The sequence below is a fragment of the Haliaeetus leucocephalus genome, unplaced genomic scaffold (genome assembly GCF_000737465.1).
Source record: "Haliaeetus leucocephalus isolate CR32 unplaced genomic scaffold, Haliaeetus_leucocephalus-4.0 Scaffold32, whole genome shotgun sequence".
In the NCBI taxonomy this organism is placed as follows: Eukaryota; Metazoa; Chordata; class Aves; order Accipitriformes; family Accipitridae; genus Haliaeetus; species Haliaeetus leucocephalus.
The window spans coordinates 878,698-896,617 of NW_010972468.1; the positions used below are offsets into that span (position 1 = coordinate 878,698).

A 17,920-nucleotide genomic window follows, 5' to 3' on the forward strand; every position below is an offset into this window, starting at 1 on the left:
GGCTCTAGGTGCCCTGCTTGAACAGGGTGGGATTGGACAAGGTGACCTCCAGAGGCCCCTTCCAACCTCAGCCATTCTGTGATTTGGTGAAAGAGAGATGAACTTAGAAAATTGGTAAACATGCCTACTCCAGGTGCCGCTGTCCCTTGGGACTTCAGCGATATCTAAATATTCTAAGTTTCTAGAAAACACCATGAATTGCAAATATTGGCAGCCCCTGAAAGCTACTTTATTCCTTGCTAACCATTGGATGCTGCTTTAAGTTTGCTACTTTTCCTTAAATTCCTGATTATGTAGGTTTTTCCAGATTGTTTGTTATTCTGCCTTTTTTCTTTGTATTTGGTACGTTATTTTACTACAGTGAGAATTGGATGAGCTTGGTAAAATATAAAGGCTATTACAACAGGTGTTTTAATAGGACAGGTGAAGTCTGCAGCTGTTACAGTAATACATGTATGTAAAAGATGATTGAAAACTAAGGAGGAGGAAGAAAGGATGTATTCTGTTCCTCCTGAGGACTAGGAATCTAGATTTTGCCATGATGCTGGGAAGGTGCAGTGTTTTTTTTCCTACTATTGTTACTATGCCTGTGCAGTAGATACATACCAGGATCTTACTATCTCACAAATCTTAAAAAGAGAGCTTGTTTTTGAATGTATGCCATAGCTATGAGCTTCAGATTGTCACATTGGGCAGCTGCAGACTATGACTACAGTCTTGCCATAACTGCAGTTTCTTGGTGTGCTCAGATCATGATTATCCTATAGCGCAAGCTGGGCAGTGATTTCTTTTTGAATCACTTTTAGCTTCAGAATTGAGTCATTTTTTCCAAAGCTCAAATTTGATGACCTTCAGAACTGAACATTATCGTGGTCTTTGAATACGATGAAGGGAGATGGATTGAATTTAGGAAGGGTTTTGTGTGTGCCTTACCTCTTGACTCTTACTGAGCAATGTTTGCTTGTTGGAAGAGTTTCTCAAAGGATATAGTTGTGGCATATTTCAGTGAAGATTTGTTAGCTTCAGTGGGGAATTTCTTGCCCTTCAGAGAACTCTTTGAGTCGCTAGTTGCTCAATGTGTAGAGCATTTGCCATCCATATGGGATGCTAACATTGAAGTTGACTTGATTTGGAACGGGACTTGAACTCTATTCTCCTGGATAAGTGCTTTGCTGCTTTTTATTTATGCTCTGAAAGGCATTTCTTCCTTTCTAATGTAGAAGGAAGACAAATGTCTGAGCGCTTCACTTTGTCACACAATTGGGTTCTTGTCTCCTGGCCAGCCTTGCTTTATAAATGTCATTCAGAGCACTTAACAGCGCTTAGCAAAGACTTGCTGTGGGAAAAACCTAGATAAAAATCTCTTAAATAGAAATGAAAAAGTAATTTGATGATGTTTTCTGCCAATCAAGTTGCTCTCACTTACTGAAGAGAGCACAGTAGAGGTTCCTCTGTCTACTTTCACTTACAGAAGGACCATAGGAATATTTCATCAGATAAGCGCAATATATTCTTATATTAAGTGGGTACTGTTTCAGTGTTTTGGGATTCAATTCACTTAGCTTAAGGCAAAAAGTAAAATAAAATGCATTGCTACTTTTGTACTCTTGAGGCACATGTAATGCAAATATAATGCTTTAGCTTCAGGCTAAAACTTGTAGCAATCAAGTGGTAGACCTCCCTGTCCATCTCAATCCTGTAAGCCAAGTTTGCAGGTCTAAACATAATTCCAGCATGTTTCTGAGCACAGATAGATAATCTGTGTGTGTTCCACCTTAGAATATAGGTAAGCAAATAATAGTAGCTCTTGTTGTCTGGTGGGGGAAGGAGATTCTGGTGGGAGGGCATCGGATTAAAGCAGTAGGCAAAATTTCCTTAAAAAGTTGGGGGGAAGGTGCTTCATGAACTTTGTGAACAGTATATATTTTGTTCTTGACAAAGCACACGCACAGAGTGGTTCCAGAAGCCCTAGGTTAAGAGAAGGATAGCAGGGAGCTTGGAGGTTGAATAGAGGCTTTGAAGGGTACCAGTGACAAAGGGAATTTCCTCCGGGACTAGAGAGGATGAGTGGAATTTGTTGCAGCACTGGCAATGAGTTGGCTGGAGGCAGTGAACTGCCTGCAAGGACAGAGAGTGGATGATGTTTTAATTGTGTTCAAACTTCTCTTGAGGTGTTTTTTTCCAAACCTTTTGGTCACCTGTAGATAGTACTGTCTAGAAGACCCGGGCAGTTACACCTCAGTGTTCTGATTTGTAGTCCTGTTGCAAATATGGGAACAGGTCAGCAAGAGGTAATGGTAGCTTTCCCATTTAATACCACAGCTGGGATTACTCTTTGCTCCTGTTCTGGGGGTCATAGAAAACGCCTGTCTGTTGTAGCTTAAGGCTGCCTCTCTCATCTTTGGTATGTGTGCAGTGTTCATAAAAGATCAGTTGAGCCTCTCAGAAGCAGAAGATGGTGGTGCTCCTGGTTCAGTCTAACTCTTGCTCTTTCTGAGCAGAGGTTCTGTCCACCCCGATGTGCCAATCAACAATCTGTTCTTTTGTTCTTTGCCAATGGTAGTTTTACGTTTCTCTACTTTCTTTTTTTTTCCCACTGTATGGAACAAATTATTAGTCTGTTCTTCACTGAAACATTATTGGAATGTATTCTTGCTGCAGCAGGGGTGAAGTGTTACATGGGAGGCAGAAGACAGATTCCCCCCCCCCCTTCCATGTCTCCCAGCTGCTTCTTACTTTCTCCGTGTAGATAGGAGTGGAGGATGATTCCCATATCGAAAAGGACAAAAGGAGAGAATTGGGTTCATTCCTTGTAAGTGGGGAGAAGGGGGAGGCTGTAGGTGCAGGAAAAAAAGAGCTGACTCCTGCCTTCCCATCACTGGCTTTCAGTCCTTTTAACCCTGTGGCTTTGTCGCCTGTTTTCCTTCTCTTTTCCACCAGCCTGAATTTATCCCCCTTTTTCCACTCTAACCTTCCCTGCCGTCCTAATCCTCCTAGTACATAATCACATGGGTAATTAAGTTTTAAGGAGAGTAGAATTACAGTGCTCTGACTAACATCCACCCACCTGCAGTGGGAAACACCATTGGTGACAATCCCATCCCTCTTTCTTTCCTCCTCCCCTAAGCTTTGGCCAAAGGAAGGTTTTGAACTGGTTTCTGCTAGTGCAGGGTCAGACTCGAGGAAGATCCCCCCTGCCCCCCCCTCTCCCCCCCCAAATGCAGACATGTAGCCTTTCCAGTGTGCAAGGTATATTTGTGGTGGCAGTGGAAAACTTGTCTTCAACACTGGTAGTAAATGCTGTACAGTAGTGAATAGGATCACTGCGGAGAGTTGGAACTGTAGTCTGAGCCACCACTGCGGGGAATATTGCTATGTCTTTTCATACCATTGGATCATTGGTTTTATAGTCACTGCTATGTCTCCTCAGAACGTTTCCTTCAAAATTAGATGTTGCGCTTAAATAAGATTTTTCAACCTTGCAGCAGCAAGAGATCTTTACTTTTTTTTTCCTTTGAATATGATATTTAGGTAAATATGAATTTGCTTATTTGAAGCATGAGTTGGGGAAGACATTTTGTTGCATATCTTTTGGAAATGGATAAATTGTGCCCTCTGTCTTGTAATTAGGCAATATTGTAGTTCCGACAACTGCGCTCCTCACAGTGTAAGTAGTATATCTGTTTCTCTTATGATCACTGGGGCCTTCTTGGCGTGGTGCATACAGAAGGGTTCTCAAAGCGTACATGCTATATGTGACAGTTCAATGCATCCATGAGTAGGATGCTTTTTTACTTCTCGCAGACTTTGTGACTGCCTATAGAAAACAACTAATACAGGCCTTTTGTTTAGGAAGAGTTAATTTTGTTAAGAATGTGTAGGCCTGGAAATCGCCTACAAGACAGTTTTTTCTGTCTTCAGAAGGAGACTGGTTGGTGTTGTTTTTTACTGGGGGTGACAGGGAGAAGCAGGTCACAAGTTGCCTCGAGACAGCCTTAGATGCAAAAGGCAGCAACAGTCTAGTTCATATATACTGTCACATTTCCTTCTCTTTGTCTTCAGTGTTTCACTTGCTGATCCTCTTGTTTTCCTCTCAAGACAGTTCTTGAACACGTACGTAAAGGTACCATTATACTTTCTACATTGCAAAAAAGGACAGAAAGCGATTGCCGTTTTATAATGTATTTGTTTAATCTGCAGTAAAAAAAAAAGGAAACTGACTTTTCTAAGCATATGAATGACGTACTTCTAAAACAACATAATGATCAAGGTCATTTTCATTTGAAAAAGCAGAAACTCAAATTTAACAGGCCTTGAAATCCCACTTTAAGAAGTTTTTAATTTAAATATTTCAAAGCAAGTTGTCTTGAGATTAAGGGAAGGTGAAGCTTATATTAAAAAAAGCTACAATAGAACAAAATACTGAATTCTATTCTCATCTTATTCTCATTTAACACTTTGCTTTTTAGATATGCAGTTTAGCATTCCGCATGAGGTTGTCTTTATTTTCTTTAAGCCACGATTATGTCAAATTAATTCCTCTTTTCTGTGTGTCACGCAGTGTTAATAACATTACTAGGCTTGCAACATCTCAAGAGCTGTTTAGTCACAAAAATGAATGCTCCAGAAAGTGAACTTTAAGAAAAATTGGACCATTCTGTTTATAAAGCCCATGTAGACAGCTCCATAAACTCAATGGTAGGGTATGGATGAAGGCAGTGTAATACCTCTATCTTTGTTTTTTCAAGGCTAGAAATCCTAAGTCATTCCATCTTGGTGAGTGTTTCAGCTTAGTACCTTCCTTAGAGATTTAATATGTAATAGGCTCAATCCCAATAATTGCAGAGTTTGCCTAAGCAAAAAGGGTGAGGTTAGAAACCTTTTTTTTTTTTCTTTCTTTCTTTTTTCTCCTTACTGGTAAGCAGTTTCTCTTGTGGGGAATGGAGGTTAGCTTCAGCGGAGCTAAAAGAGCTAGCATGAATGGCTGCTATCCATGTGGAATAAAGAGGGGTTGTAATCTTGTGTCAAAAGTGTCTAGTTCAAGGATTTATAAATACAGTGGCTGTTGTAGATTCTGAAGGGTCTTGAGATTCTTTGGTCTGCAACTGCGTGTAAATACTTTTGCTATAGTAGCTGGATAGCAGATACTTGTTAGACACTAGAGTGGTATCATGGATACAAGATTCTTGATGCTGGGGCTTCTTTGATGTTGGGATATGCAAAGGGTTTTGATTCTGCAGCCATGCACATTCCCTTCCGCAGCCCCTTTCCCTGCCGTTTGTTTCCGACTTAGCACAATATGCGCTTTCCCGTGTCCCCTGGAGCAGCTTTGTGGGAAAGGTATGCTGTAATTGGTTTATAACCATTCATAATGACCTGGCAACTTGGTATGAATAGCAACGGGGAGCAACTTAACTTGTGATTTATTTAAGTAAGCTACGTGGATGAAAGGTACTCCCAAGCGTACAAGTTGAGCTAGTTGCCTAATTGGACGTAAATTTTCACATGTAGCTTGGAAAGAGAGGGTTTTGTTACGAAAGGCCGATTTTGGATTGATGAGCAAGCTTCTGGACTGCTAAACCAGTTTGTGAGCAAAGTTTAATAGTGTCTTTTTTGGGAATGTCTTTGTTTTTTAATTCACTAAGTGCTAGTATACCCTTGTCATTTGTAAAGCTAATAGAATATTAACTTAAGATTTTTATTTACAGTTAGAATATCTGACCCTGCTTTTGGTGCAGTAACACACACTTGGATTTTAAAAGCCAGGATTGGTACTGCTGCTTTGGTTGTAGCCTTTTACCAGTTTGTCGTCATTGCATTCCTGCTTATTTTGTCAAGGCTCTGATTGCTTTTTCTCACACAACACCCATGATACGAGCAACCCACCAGCTGCAGGGCATGATGATACGGCAGGCAGTACGACAGCCTTGGTAGTTGTAAGGCCACGGGTAGTAGCCCAGGAGAGGCTCACAGATTCTCTGGCACTGTGTGTAACTTCGTCTGCATTCAATGCAGCACACGCCTAAGTGATCCAGCATGGGGTCAAAAGCCATCCCTTCACCTTCCAGTTGCTGAAATGTAAAATATTAAATGTCATCCCGCTGCTCGCATTCTCAGAGAATGTAGAATATACCAATGCTCCTGTTAACCCTACAAAGGGTAAAAACTGAAATCTTGGTCCCTTTGAAGCAGAACTCTCACTAACTCACCCATGTGTCTTGCTTTATTTTTTTTCTTTTGTCTTGCTCTGTTTGGTAGAAGTGTAGAATTGGTGCAGTCACCCATGTAAAATGGAAAGAAACAACAGACAGCTCTAAACTTCATTATTTTTCTTCTGCAGTCCTTGCAAAAGATTCAGCAGCAGTAAACTCCCAAGTTTTAAATACTAGTGATGGAAAAGATTTCAAGACAGTTATCTCCGTCTTTTATGTAGATGACAATGGCTGAAGTGTATGCTGTATTTTTAATGTTTTGGTTTATTTTTTGTATTTTAATGCTTTTTACAGCATTCCCAGGAAACTGTTTAGTAAGCTGTTACCCTACAGTTTTCTGAATATTTCTCCCTTGTCTTTCAGTCTGGTTGTTTTTGTGGTTTTTTTCCCCCTTCTGCCACACTTAGGTGCATTGTGGACAGTGAGAATTCTGCCTGTTCTGTATTTGACAGTAAGGAGTTACATGGAGCAAGGCATGCATAAAATATGTAAAAGCAGGCTCTCGCTACTGCCTTCACCCTTGAAAATTCTTTTCCTCCTTTCTGGGGAAAAAAAGTAACGTGGATATTCTGCTTTTTGAAACTCAGTTGTTCTTTTCCCATTGGTGTTATTTCAGGAAAACCAGCAGCAAAGAGCAAATGCAGGAGTAACACTTAGCTTTTTACCTGAGTGTTTTTCATTCAGATAACTAGCAGCACACCAAAAAGGTGAGGCACAGAAAGGTGCCATCTCTTGTCTGGGCTTGTACGGGATGCTAGTGACAGCCTGGTGTCGTTCAGGCCCCCAGCGACCCATTGCCAGCCCTGAGAGCAGGGAGGGTGTCGATCCCTTGGGCAGGATTCATCATCCTTGAATTCGGATACTTGCAGTGTGAACTCCTACACCTGAGTTCTTTGTCCAGACTCCACTCATAGTGGGTGAAGAGAAATAGCTCTAGGGAGGATTCATTTAATCATACAGGAAAGACCTACAGTGTAATTAATGGTCCTCTTGAACAGAATGAATCAGTCTGTAAAGAAAGCTTGGATCTAGGCATCGACGCGCTAACTGTTGGCGAAGGTGAATCCCGCCCTGCAGGCTGAGGGAAGTCTGGTGACCGTATCTGATGGATGTTCTCCGTTTGGCCCAGGGACCCTCCGGCTGGAAGAAGGGACCCGTGGCAGTTGTTCTGCCGCTGCCCTCCAGAGACAGGGCAGCTCACACCCCATGGACACGGTCACGTTAGTAGCTGCGAGGAGAAGTTACGTTCCAGTGCCGCTGCCGTTTCACTGACCTCGTGAGAGAGTCGATTTAGATCCACTTTATTTGGAGTGATTAAGTTTAATTAAGGGATGTCAACTCGGCAGAATGCTGTCACAGTATAATGATCTCCTGCTGTTGCATAAATGTCAAGTCAAAGCTGGGACTTATTTCCAAAGCAGGAGGCATTTATCTTGTGACAGTGTTGTATTAAAATGACTTACTCCTGCTGCACCAAATGGTGGGTGTAAATTGTCTGGCGCTGGTGCAGTAGACTGGAAGGTGCCTACTGTACAGTCAGTTTTCCTGCAGCGCGGCAAAGGTGCTGGGACACAGCGGGGCAGCTCCTGTGCTCTTTCCGAGGGCTGCTTCGTCTCCAAGAGCGAGAACACGTTTTGCAATAGTCATCCTCCACCCACTGTTGCTGTCCCTAATCAGGTTCTCCTCTGTGAATTGCTTGCTAGACTAGGGCCATTTACCCTGATAGAGAAGAGGCTGAGAAAATAAGTTTATTTGGCCTAACCCTCATCTCTTTGCAACCAGACACTGCTACTGCTTTCCTCTGTAATAGTCACTTCTGATACTAATTCCTGTTTGAGGGAAAAGTATGTTTCTAGCTACTGGACTCACTCCTTACGTTGTCGGTAAATGATGGCGTTCAGCTGTCTGATCAAGACCAGCTTTGGATTGTTTTCAGAAGGTGCTATCTTTGTCAGAACTGTCTAGTGCTGCTTGCTTCCGCATCGACCTGGAAACCCTGAAAAGCAACTTGGCATCAACTTGCCTTAATCTTGCCACCTCAAGCACTTGTGCTTGTTTCAGACTGAAGTCAAATGAAAAGTGGGATGAGGGAGGGAAAAGAGGACTGAGGGAAGACTTGTTTGAGCTTCTTGGGTGTTTTACAAGTCTGTAATTTCAGAGAAAAGCTGAACAGGCAAAGACTGCGCAGATTTAAAAAAGAAAAAGAAAAAGACAAACCCCACATCACCAGTGTTGCCTGTCTACAACAGTCTTGGGCTCTGAAAGAAGATTACAGTGCAAATACTTACATTATATGGGTTGTCTGGATTAAGTGTTTGATCGGTTTCTTGTCCCATTGGCCTGGTTTCATTAGACTGGTGATCAAGCTCTTGAGTCAGCTGCATGGTGGGCAACCTGGTGTTTACTTTTTCAGTAGCAGCTTCCAAGTCTTCTGTATCAAAGTTTGATTCCGACTGGCGTTTGTTTCTCTTCATTTCTCTCCTTTGGTTATCTGAAGAAGTAATCATAAGAGGATAATCTTACCTTTAGCATGTCCTTACATTTATCCACACATTATCTAAGGCTTCAGTGATTTCTTTAAATATTAAAAAAAAAAAAAAAGAGGGGAGCGCAGAGGGACAGATGAAACCATGTGGTGGCAAACTTGCTGAGCATCCCCATGGGAGCTGCTCGCCTTCCTGTGTTGTATCTCCAGCCAGTGTCAGTCCAAAGGGGTGTGAGATTGCCTTTTCCTCCCCTTGAGGCAAAATGGGTGTGAGATCTGTTGGGGTTTTTTTGACCCACCCTGTGGTCACTGATGTTGACTCAGCAGCAGTTGCCAGCACTAGCAAGACCAGTCATAGGCATCTTTTTTTTTTTTTTTTTTTTAAAGTGCTTTTGTGACAGACTGGTGCCCTGCTCCCGAGGGCAGCTAGTGAACCTGGTGGAAACAGCTTCTGGACAGCTTTGATACTGCTCTTTTGTTGCCCAGTGGGATATGCAAGGTCATGAGAAAAGTGGAAAATATTGCCAGTTTGCATCCACAGGTGATCTAAAAATGTGGTGTCGTTTTGGGGGTTTTTGGGTTGGGTTTTTTGTTTGTTTTTGGTTTTTTTTTTTCCTTCCATTTCCCTTTCTGAGTGTTCTAGTATTAACTGGACCAAGGAGAAGTAAATCTTTTCAAGCCTTCTCTCCTCCCAGGCCTGGAAGTCACCTGGAGAAGGTGCCATCTCCCTGGTGACTCCTGAACACCTTTGCTAAGCTTGGCTCTGGCTGATGGGAGTACTTCAGTCCTGGGACTGCCCCCAGGACCTCATAAACTTCATCCACCAGTTGTCTAGCTAAAGCTTCTCGTCCTTCCACTCCACTGAAATCCTTGGGAGAAGCAGGGTAGGAAACAGGAGAGGCTATAGTTCCAGATCAGGAGCTTGATACTCCCCAACTCCCGGCCAAGCGTAATGTTCCTGCTACCTGGTGTCAGCTGCCTGAACATTTTGGGGGCTAGTTTAAGCTGTTGTGTCTTGTCCTTCTGTAGAAGGAAGCTGACCTCTGGGAATGTTTCATCTCATAGTAAGTCACCCACGTGGGCTATATAAATTGTCTGAGGAAATACAAGTATGGAAAATGTCTGGTAAGTGTGGATAAACTCCAAACCTGTCTCGGCACCAACCCCCAAGGGCTTGAAAGACAGGCTGGGCAAGGGAGGAAAGGATAAAGGATCCTGGTTTCCCAGGTGTGCAAGTCTCGGTGGCAAACCTGAGTTGGGGAAGGTGTTTAGATGAAGGGAGGGATAGCATACTTTTCAAATAAAAGAAGTGTTACCTTTGGGATATGTTGGTCGCAGCCAGAAAATTGGAAGATCCCCACAAAGCTCTAAAATTTTGGGGCTTAGGAAGCTGTTATGCTTGATAGGCTCGTCTGCAGCCACCCAGATAAGGGAGTTTTCGTCAAATCTCACGGGCATGATTTCATCTTCCTGCAAATAGAAGAGCATAAATCCTTTGCTGCTCAGTGAACAGGCATGTGCCTGCTTGCTGTTAATTCTTGAGCATCAAACTGTATAATCATCCGCTGCAGCTAATACCGACCATCCTTGTATTTCATGAATGTGAACGGATTGTACCGAGCCAAAACCTGAGTAAAGGTTGCCACCACTGAAATGAATGGCAAAACTACCATCAGCTTTGCTAGGGCTAAGATTTCATCTGTCTGTCTTGGAAGGCTTTTGCCCCATGTACAACGACTAGGTGTCAGAGATCTTTCAGCCCAAAGCGCCAGATTTTTCAAGTGGTAGAAACTTTGAAGATTTACCACCTTCAGCAAAGCACCAATGAAATACGGCAGCTAAAACCAAGACCCTAATCTTTTATCATGCCCTGTTCTCATTTGATGTACTCCAAGATATAACTATGCTTACAATGAGGTGGGGCGGGGGGGACCTTGTTCAAAAGTTTTAGAGAGGATTATAGCTTGAGAACTGCTCCAGCTTCCCATTTTAAGTCAACATGATCGGTCTGATTAAAGGTCTTGTTTGGTAAAAGCAATTCAATTGACCAAAAGTTTGAAGTGCGAGTTAAAGGAGCCTGCCTTTTTGAAGTGTACCCTGCAGGTTTTTGGTTCATATCTTCAAAGTAATGTAGGAAAATGCCAGTGATTGATTCTTTAAAGTTGTTAGTTCAAAGTATTATTTTACATAAAATGTGTAAGTATTTTATAGCAACAGTGAAATATTAAAAGAAACCCAACTTTTGAATCATGAAAACCAGTATGATTTCAAAGTTAAAATTCTAAATTGCTTCCATAAAAGTCATCAAAACTTGTTATATAACTGACTAGATCAATTTATTCTGTGGAGTTGTTGTTCCTTTAGTGTGTTTATTGATTTCTTTTGTAGGTCTCAAGTCATTTAAGTTCGCTATCCAATCTGTCTAGTGAGAAGTGCTCTTTATTTATATTCTCCCACTTAAGCTTTTATCAGCATCAGAAATATCTGAATCTAGTTTTCAGAAATAAAAATATCCTTTGTTTCTGTTTGAGATGATCCTGACTTGTGAGCAGGCACAGTTTGGGTATCTAAAAGCTTATTTTAATCAACCATTTTTATAGGCAGTGTTGGTTATGATATGTGTTGTAAGAAAACGGCATATGCATACTTTCTCCTAAATATGTGTGTTTCAGAGAGAGGACTTGCTCTAGAAAAATAAATACTACTTTGCCATTCCCGTCATACATCTAACGTGGAAAGTCGAGCAACAGGGAAAGGTTAATATCCCAATGGTAGCACCAAGTCGGCTGCTTGTTTTGGCCGCGGTGCATACAATTTATTGCAGTGGTCGTGTAGGTGATGCATCTTTGGAGAAGATGCACAGAAAACAGGACAAGGGAATAGGTCTGCTCCAGCCAGGTAGAAGATTAGAAATTTCCTTTTTAACTATTTTAGGGTAATGTTGTGAGGACTGTGACTTTGTTCTTACAAAAAGTCGGAAAATGGAAACCTTGACTTCAGGCAATAGTGCTAATGAAGTCAAGAAGCCCAGCCTGCCTTTAAAATAAGGCAAGGTGGGAAAGATGCAGGTCTCTGCCTGGAATCTGGGCAAGATCTCTTCCGCATCATGGGGAAAATCCCACCAACTTCAGGGGGCTTTGCCACGTTGCTGGTGCCTTGCTGATTGGATTTAGAGAGACCTTTTTCCCCTTAAGTTTGAAGTAAGATGTTCAGTAATCACAGCACCATTGCAGGTACGTGCAGCCTTAACAGTGCCTCTCTCCCAGCTAATTGTATCTGCTTTTAATTTTTTGGGAGTGGAGCAAACCCAGGGAAAGGGGTTGTGGCTCTCCTGCTGGGGGCTGAGCCCCTGCCAGTGTCCGGGCTCAGCTGTACTCAAGGCACTGGAGCCACTCCTGCGTGAGCCATGGGTTTGGGGTTCTGAGCTCTAGGAAACTCAGGATTTGCGCACACAAAGCGATAGACTTTTTCACAAATGTGAGGTAAGGAGAGGTTTTGGTGGTATCTGGGCGAGAACTGCAGCTTTAGTGGTGGTTGCGATGCAGATTCCATGAAATTTAGTTAACACGATATCCTAAAATGAAGGCTGATGCTGTCTAAGAAGACAAACTCTTGATTTTTTTTTTTAACTGTTATTGCTTCAGCATTAGCTCAATTTTTGCAGTAATGTTTTCCACAGTTCCACTTTATTGACTATTTAAGAGGATTTGAGTGACAGAGTCCCTGCTTCTGCTCAAGAGTGTTGATAGAAATCTCCTGGCATCTACCGCGACCCCTCTTTGCATTGACTAAAGGAGCTGCTTCTTCCCTGCTCTCCCTTCCAGCCTTGTGCACAGCCTGATTTCAGGCAGCTGCTCTTGTCACTGAGGTCTATGGATCTGCTAGAAATTGGTCCATGGCTTCCCCCCTCACTCATGTGCAGCCTCTCGCGATGCCCCTGGACACAGCGATGCCTCTGACGCCAGTCTTGCTTTTCTTACCTTTCAGGGACCCCTTGCAATCAGTCAGCAACCCTACCACTATCCACAGTGGCTTTCAAATGTCATTTATATTTATATTTAAATACTGCTTTAAGACCCTCTCTATACGAAGATTTGTTTTTAAAAAGTAAATAAATTACCCCTTACCAGCTCAGATGAGAGGCTCGCTTTAGTCATAGCATCAACTTCAGGGACGTGAGCTTTTGGCTGAGCTTTGATGTAACACTTTTCTCCTTCAGCAAAACGGATTCCAGTTATGCCCTGCAAAAGCAGAAGGCAGGGGGTTGTGCGCAGCCCTCCGGCTCCCCACCGCCCCCAAGAAAGGGCTCGAGCTCTGCTAAAATTGCCACTGAATCTTTAGTCTGAAGGTTAAATCTTAAAACTAGATGCAATAAAACACTCTTCCCTCATCATTTTAGCTTTACAATTTTGGTCAAGTGGGTCTAGAAGTTTTCGCTCGATTTCTGAGAGATGGGGGTGTTTTATATAAGTGCTTCCATGCCCGCTGTAGGCTACTTGGAGTAGCTCTGTTAAGGAACTAGTTGACACGATTTGAACTGTAACTTAGCACCTAACGTAGGCAGCCTCAAGATTGTGCTAGCTGGTGGTGCGGTACCCTTACGACACAGGTTTACAAAAATATGGGGGCAGCTTGGTCCAATTTATACACATAAGTGGCTGTGACAGCAAGGAGAAGCTCGTGATGGGGAATTTGGTGCAGAAATCTGTGTGTGGGACTCCATCTGGCCTATGAGGGTGAAATGCAGTTGCCTAAACCATGGATGTCTAGTTTTAAGCAAGAGAAGAGTATCCCAGCAGCTCCAGAGGGCTGCAGGTCTTCTGCAGGTCCTGGGTCGTATCTGCCAGCCCTGCGCCAGCATCTTGGGCATCAACGTTTTGGCACGGGAACCTTGGCTGTAGTTTCTGCGTTTCTGCTGTAGGTTTTTGGGTACCCATAAAAGAGCTCTCTTTTACGTTATGAGTTTTGATACCTCGTTTTAGATGGCAAAACTTTTTTCATAGGGTTGCGCAAGCTCCATTCAGCCACCTAAATATAATTATCTAGCACTGTCCGAGGTGTGCTGGTTTTCTGCCCGGCCGCTCGCTGCCAGGACAGGGACACGGGTGTCGTCGTGACCCCTCTCACCTGCCTCGTACGGGCATCGTGGATGCCTTGGGCATCTAGTGCAGCTTGAGATGGACGCTACTGAGGCACCTGAGTCTTGGCCTGTGTGCCCGCAAGTCCTGCACAGTTGGACAGACACCCATCGAAACCAAATGACTCATTCTAAAGCAGTGAGAGAGGGGATGGCTATGCAGGGATGGGTGCGCAAGGGAATGAGACTTCGTGGTGCACCGAGCGTGCTAGGAGTAAGTATCATAATATTGCCAAATCCAAGTTTTCACTGACGGTGCAATCATTTGAGTGGCGCCAGTCAATCCCAAAGCTGCTAATGTAGATACTTGGCTGTTGGAAGCACATCTTTTCGACTTCTTTCTCCTTTATGTGCATTCTTGGCTCAAACCCCAACTGGCAGCATCCCTTTGCTCTCGCTGAGCCTGTCCCTGGCCCGCTGTAATTAAAAGCAGGCACTGTCCCTGGAAGGTCCCGTTAGCTGGTTGGTGTTGGGAGCTTGATTTCTGACCTGGTTATGACAGGCAGTAGCTTACCAGCAGCACATGTGGAGGCAATATGAATTCAGCATCTCTCCAGTGGGCTGGTGCTTTTGTGCAGATGTGGAAGGGTGAAGGAAAAATGGGAAGAGCTCGTTGTGGCAGCTCTTATTCAGCTGCTAATAATGTTGCTATGGTGATGTTAATGAGAGTTTCATAAAGGCTGATCTGCAGCTGTTGGGTCCTGGATCTCCTGGAGTGGATTGGTTTGTACTTGCTGAGAAGCCAAGGAGCTGAATTTCCTCACCTTTCTAGATGCAGCAAAGGGAAGGTGGCTGCTCCAGAAGCCCTGGGTAAGTCTTTCTAGCAGCAGCATCTTTGTTTTAGGTGCTGATTTGACTTACAGAGGACTTAACTCTGAAGTAGGGTGTTTCGCACCTGAGAATGTTAATTGCAGGATCTGGGCCCTGTAAATAGCTTTCTGCAACATCACATAGATGTGCCTTTAGTAGCTCAGAGGTGGTACAGCTCAGTGAACCACTTTATCTGAGCTGTTGAGCTCTGCTAAGAGTCGGCATCTGTTAGTCCAGACTTTGTGCAGAGCCGCCGCAGCCAAGTCGCTGGAGTACCCAAACGTGTTTGCTGTCAGCACCAGCGGCCCAGCACTGTGCGTTTGGTGCACAGATGCATAAGCTATGCTAAATGCCTCCATCCTCTCCTCTGGAGATGAAGCCAAGCCATGGAGAGCAGCTCCCATCCTTGGATGTCAGAGCAGAGCGAGCTGCCCGGGTCCAGCACTGTATAGTGGTCTCTCTTTGGTGTCTACTTGGCTTATCATGTTAACCCAATGCTCCTAAAAGGGTGATATTTTGGGGAGGGGGAGGTATTTTTTCCAGTTCAAATTGTATGAAATCACACAAGGGCTGTGTCACAGCCTGCCAGAAGGTTTTTCTAGCAAGACTCCAAGGGCACGTGTCGTAGATCTGTTCAGTGGTTTGAAAATGCAGAGTGTTTCATGGAGCCAAACCCGATGCAGCCTAATCCGTACTGCTTCCCAGAATGGGACCTGGCACGGCCTATCCCCTAAAGGCACTTAGACTTTGTTTTGGAGGAAACGGCCTGGCTTGCTGTGAAAGCAAACCGGGAGAGCAAGGATGTTTGTGTGGATAGTTGGGGGCTGGAACCTGAGACCGACTGGGACAGAGAAGTCGGGCAGGGCAGGGTATCCTTAAGAGTCCAGCGCTGGAGCGTGTTGTGTGAAGGATAAGGGTGGTGGTACTTACAATCTGAAAATCATGAACTTCAACAGCTTCTTCACTCCCGCTTCCCGTTTTGAATGTCTCTAAGTTGTTTCCAGCATCTATTTCCATTGATCCATCTTGTACTTTTCCATTAATGCTCATAGTATAGTGAACATTGTACACCTGGAATCGATAAAAGAGCAGTAGCGCATGTCAGTAATTGCTTATTACCTTCCTCCTACAGCAGGCGATGGGTCAATCTGACTTGTCATATCCCTACTCAGCTCCTGACTCTTATTTCTGTAGGCATTTCGTAACCCTCCAGCAACCAACACCGCAACAACGCTTCACCATCGGGGCAGGTTGCCCGGAGAGCTCGTGCGTTCTCCATCCTTGGGAGTTTTCCAGGCCTGACTGGATCAAGCCCTGAGCAACCAGCTGTGACCCCACAGCTGGCCTTGCTCTGAGGAGCGGGTAGGACTAGAGACCTCCTGAGGTCCCTCCTCCAGGGAGTACTTGCAGTTTGACTTCAAAAACAGTGTGGGGTGAGTCCACATCCAGGCTCATTCCGACATAAAAACCTCCTTCTAGGTCATATTTTAGGAATCGCTTCTTACGCTGGCATGATTCCCAAAGGAGAGCAGGAGTGAACATCGTACTCCGAAGGAGGCTAACCCCTGTTTATCTCTTAGGGTGTTCTGCTGAGGCGCAGGAAAACAGGTTCCTCTTGACTATGAACATGCTTCCTAGCTTGTAATGGATGTGAACTTTGTTTAAATTGGATGTGAAGTTGTATAGACTCGTATTTTCCTTGTCAGCGTATTTGGTCTTATCCTATTTTCAGTGAGGAAAGCTGCAGTGTGGTTTCTATTTGCTGGAGGACCACAATCTGTGGAGGGGTTTTGCGATTCTCTTGTGCAGCTCTGCTAAAAGTGCTGCACAAGCAGTTTACTTTTGGTCTTAAAAAAGCCTTACAGCATTTTAATGAAAAATTTACACTGACAGCTAGAGACAAATTTCTTCTTGTCTCACCTTTGCTTAGGAAAGTCTAAGGTGCCAAAGATTTATGGTTCCTCAGTTATACAGATTCAGTCCCATATTCTCTCCGCTGTCTAGGATTCCTGTTGAAAGCAGTCCATAAAACCAGACCAAAGTACATGGTGCCCCCTGCTAGCGCCTGAGCTGGAGCTGAGACTTTGTTATCCCTGACAGTTACGGGAGAATTCAAAGATTTAAAATAAAAATAATAATTGCCTTAATTTTTTTTATGAATGACCCTACATTTAATTTTTACAGTCGCTTCCTAAACATTTGCAAGTCAAGTGTAGCTTTCTGAGTTTGAAGGCAGCTTGGAATAATACCTCTAAGCTTTCCCCATGTCTTTAAGCTTCCAAGTCGATCACCAGGTAAAGACAACTATGAATGTGACAGGTTTTGCAAACCCGCATTTAGATGATGGGAGCAATTGAGGAGAAAAAAAAAAAAGGAAACTTTGTCCTGTACTCTGGAAATGCACCCACCTGGACAGAGCTGAATGTGCTGTAGCCCCCCCCCACCCCCCAACCTATTTGGGTCCCTCTCCCTTTACACCTTTTTGGTGTAAAACCTTGTACGTTCTTTCTGATTATCTGAATTATTCCTGGGGGGGGGGGGTCTGTCTCCCCAGCACACCTCTGCCTCGGCAGCTGGGGTTCGCACAAGGCTCTCCTTGATGGGGACTGGCGCGTGGCTGGAGGTGGTACAAAACTTCTTCCAAAGTAAATTCAAAGATACTAATTGCACTTAGGGAGCAAGTTACATTCACGTGCGCGCCACCACATTTTAAACCAAAATCTTATGTAAACAGAAAAGTTAATATAACAACACGTTTTAATGCTCTGAAGTTTGGTTCTTAAACTGATCAGCACCTTCTCAGTTTTGTTCTTTGCATACAGGGTTTTTCATGTACTCCAGAAAATGTAAATAATAAAACTTACCATGACTTCAAAAATTGTTCCACAGCTGCTAACCATAAACGCCTGTGTGTGCACACAGTCATACAAACCGTCAGAGTGAAATAATGGTGCCTGTTAATGGGTTAAATATAGCATTACATATTTGAGGGTCCAGGCAGAATCTGGACCAAGAATGCAGCTGATGTGAAAAAGGAATTTACACGTTTCAATGCTTTTTTTGTCCTGGGAGCTGGAGTTTGCCCAGGACGTGAACCCCTGGGGACTTGTTGGGGTTTGAGTTCGCTGAGGATTTGCGAGCAGAAATCAATGTCGTGTCTGTGCTCTCAAAGCTACGTTTCGTGTTCGTTAATAAACGCGCTTCCACGAGGCTCCGTCCGAACAGCCGGTAAAGATAACGAGCGTGCGTTTGGGTTTCGGGTTGGATTTTTTTTTT

The 17,920-nt window shown here is 43.7% G+C and overlaps 1 protein-coding gene across 1 annotated transcript in view; it reads right to left on the minus strand.

Annotated features, from left to right (window-relative positions):
• Nucleotides 1–5,748: 5,748 nt before the first annotated feature.
• Nucleotides 5,749–17,920, minus strand: part of LECT1 (leukocyte cell derived chemotaxin 1) — a 23,475-nt gene continuing 11,303 nt past the window's right edge. Inside the window, exons 4-8 of the mRNA XM_010576667.1 lie at nucleotides 15,575–15,718; nucleotides 12,825–12,938; nucleotides 10,014–10,167; nucleotides 8,501–8,703; nucleotides 5,749–6,071 (exon numbers count right to left, since the gene is read on the minus strand). Of these exons, the coding sequence (XP_010574969.1) occupies nucleotides 5,856–6,071; nucleotides 8,501–8,703; nucleotides 10,014–10,167; nucleotides 12,825–12,938; nucleotides 15,575–15,718 (831 nt within the window). The 3' untranslated portion in view covers nucleotides 5,749–5,855. The remainder of the gene's footprint in view (nucleotides 6,072–8,500; nucleotides 8,704–10,013; nucleotides 10,168–12,824; nucleotides 12,939–15,574; nucleotides 15,719–17,920) is intronic.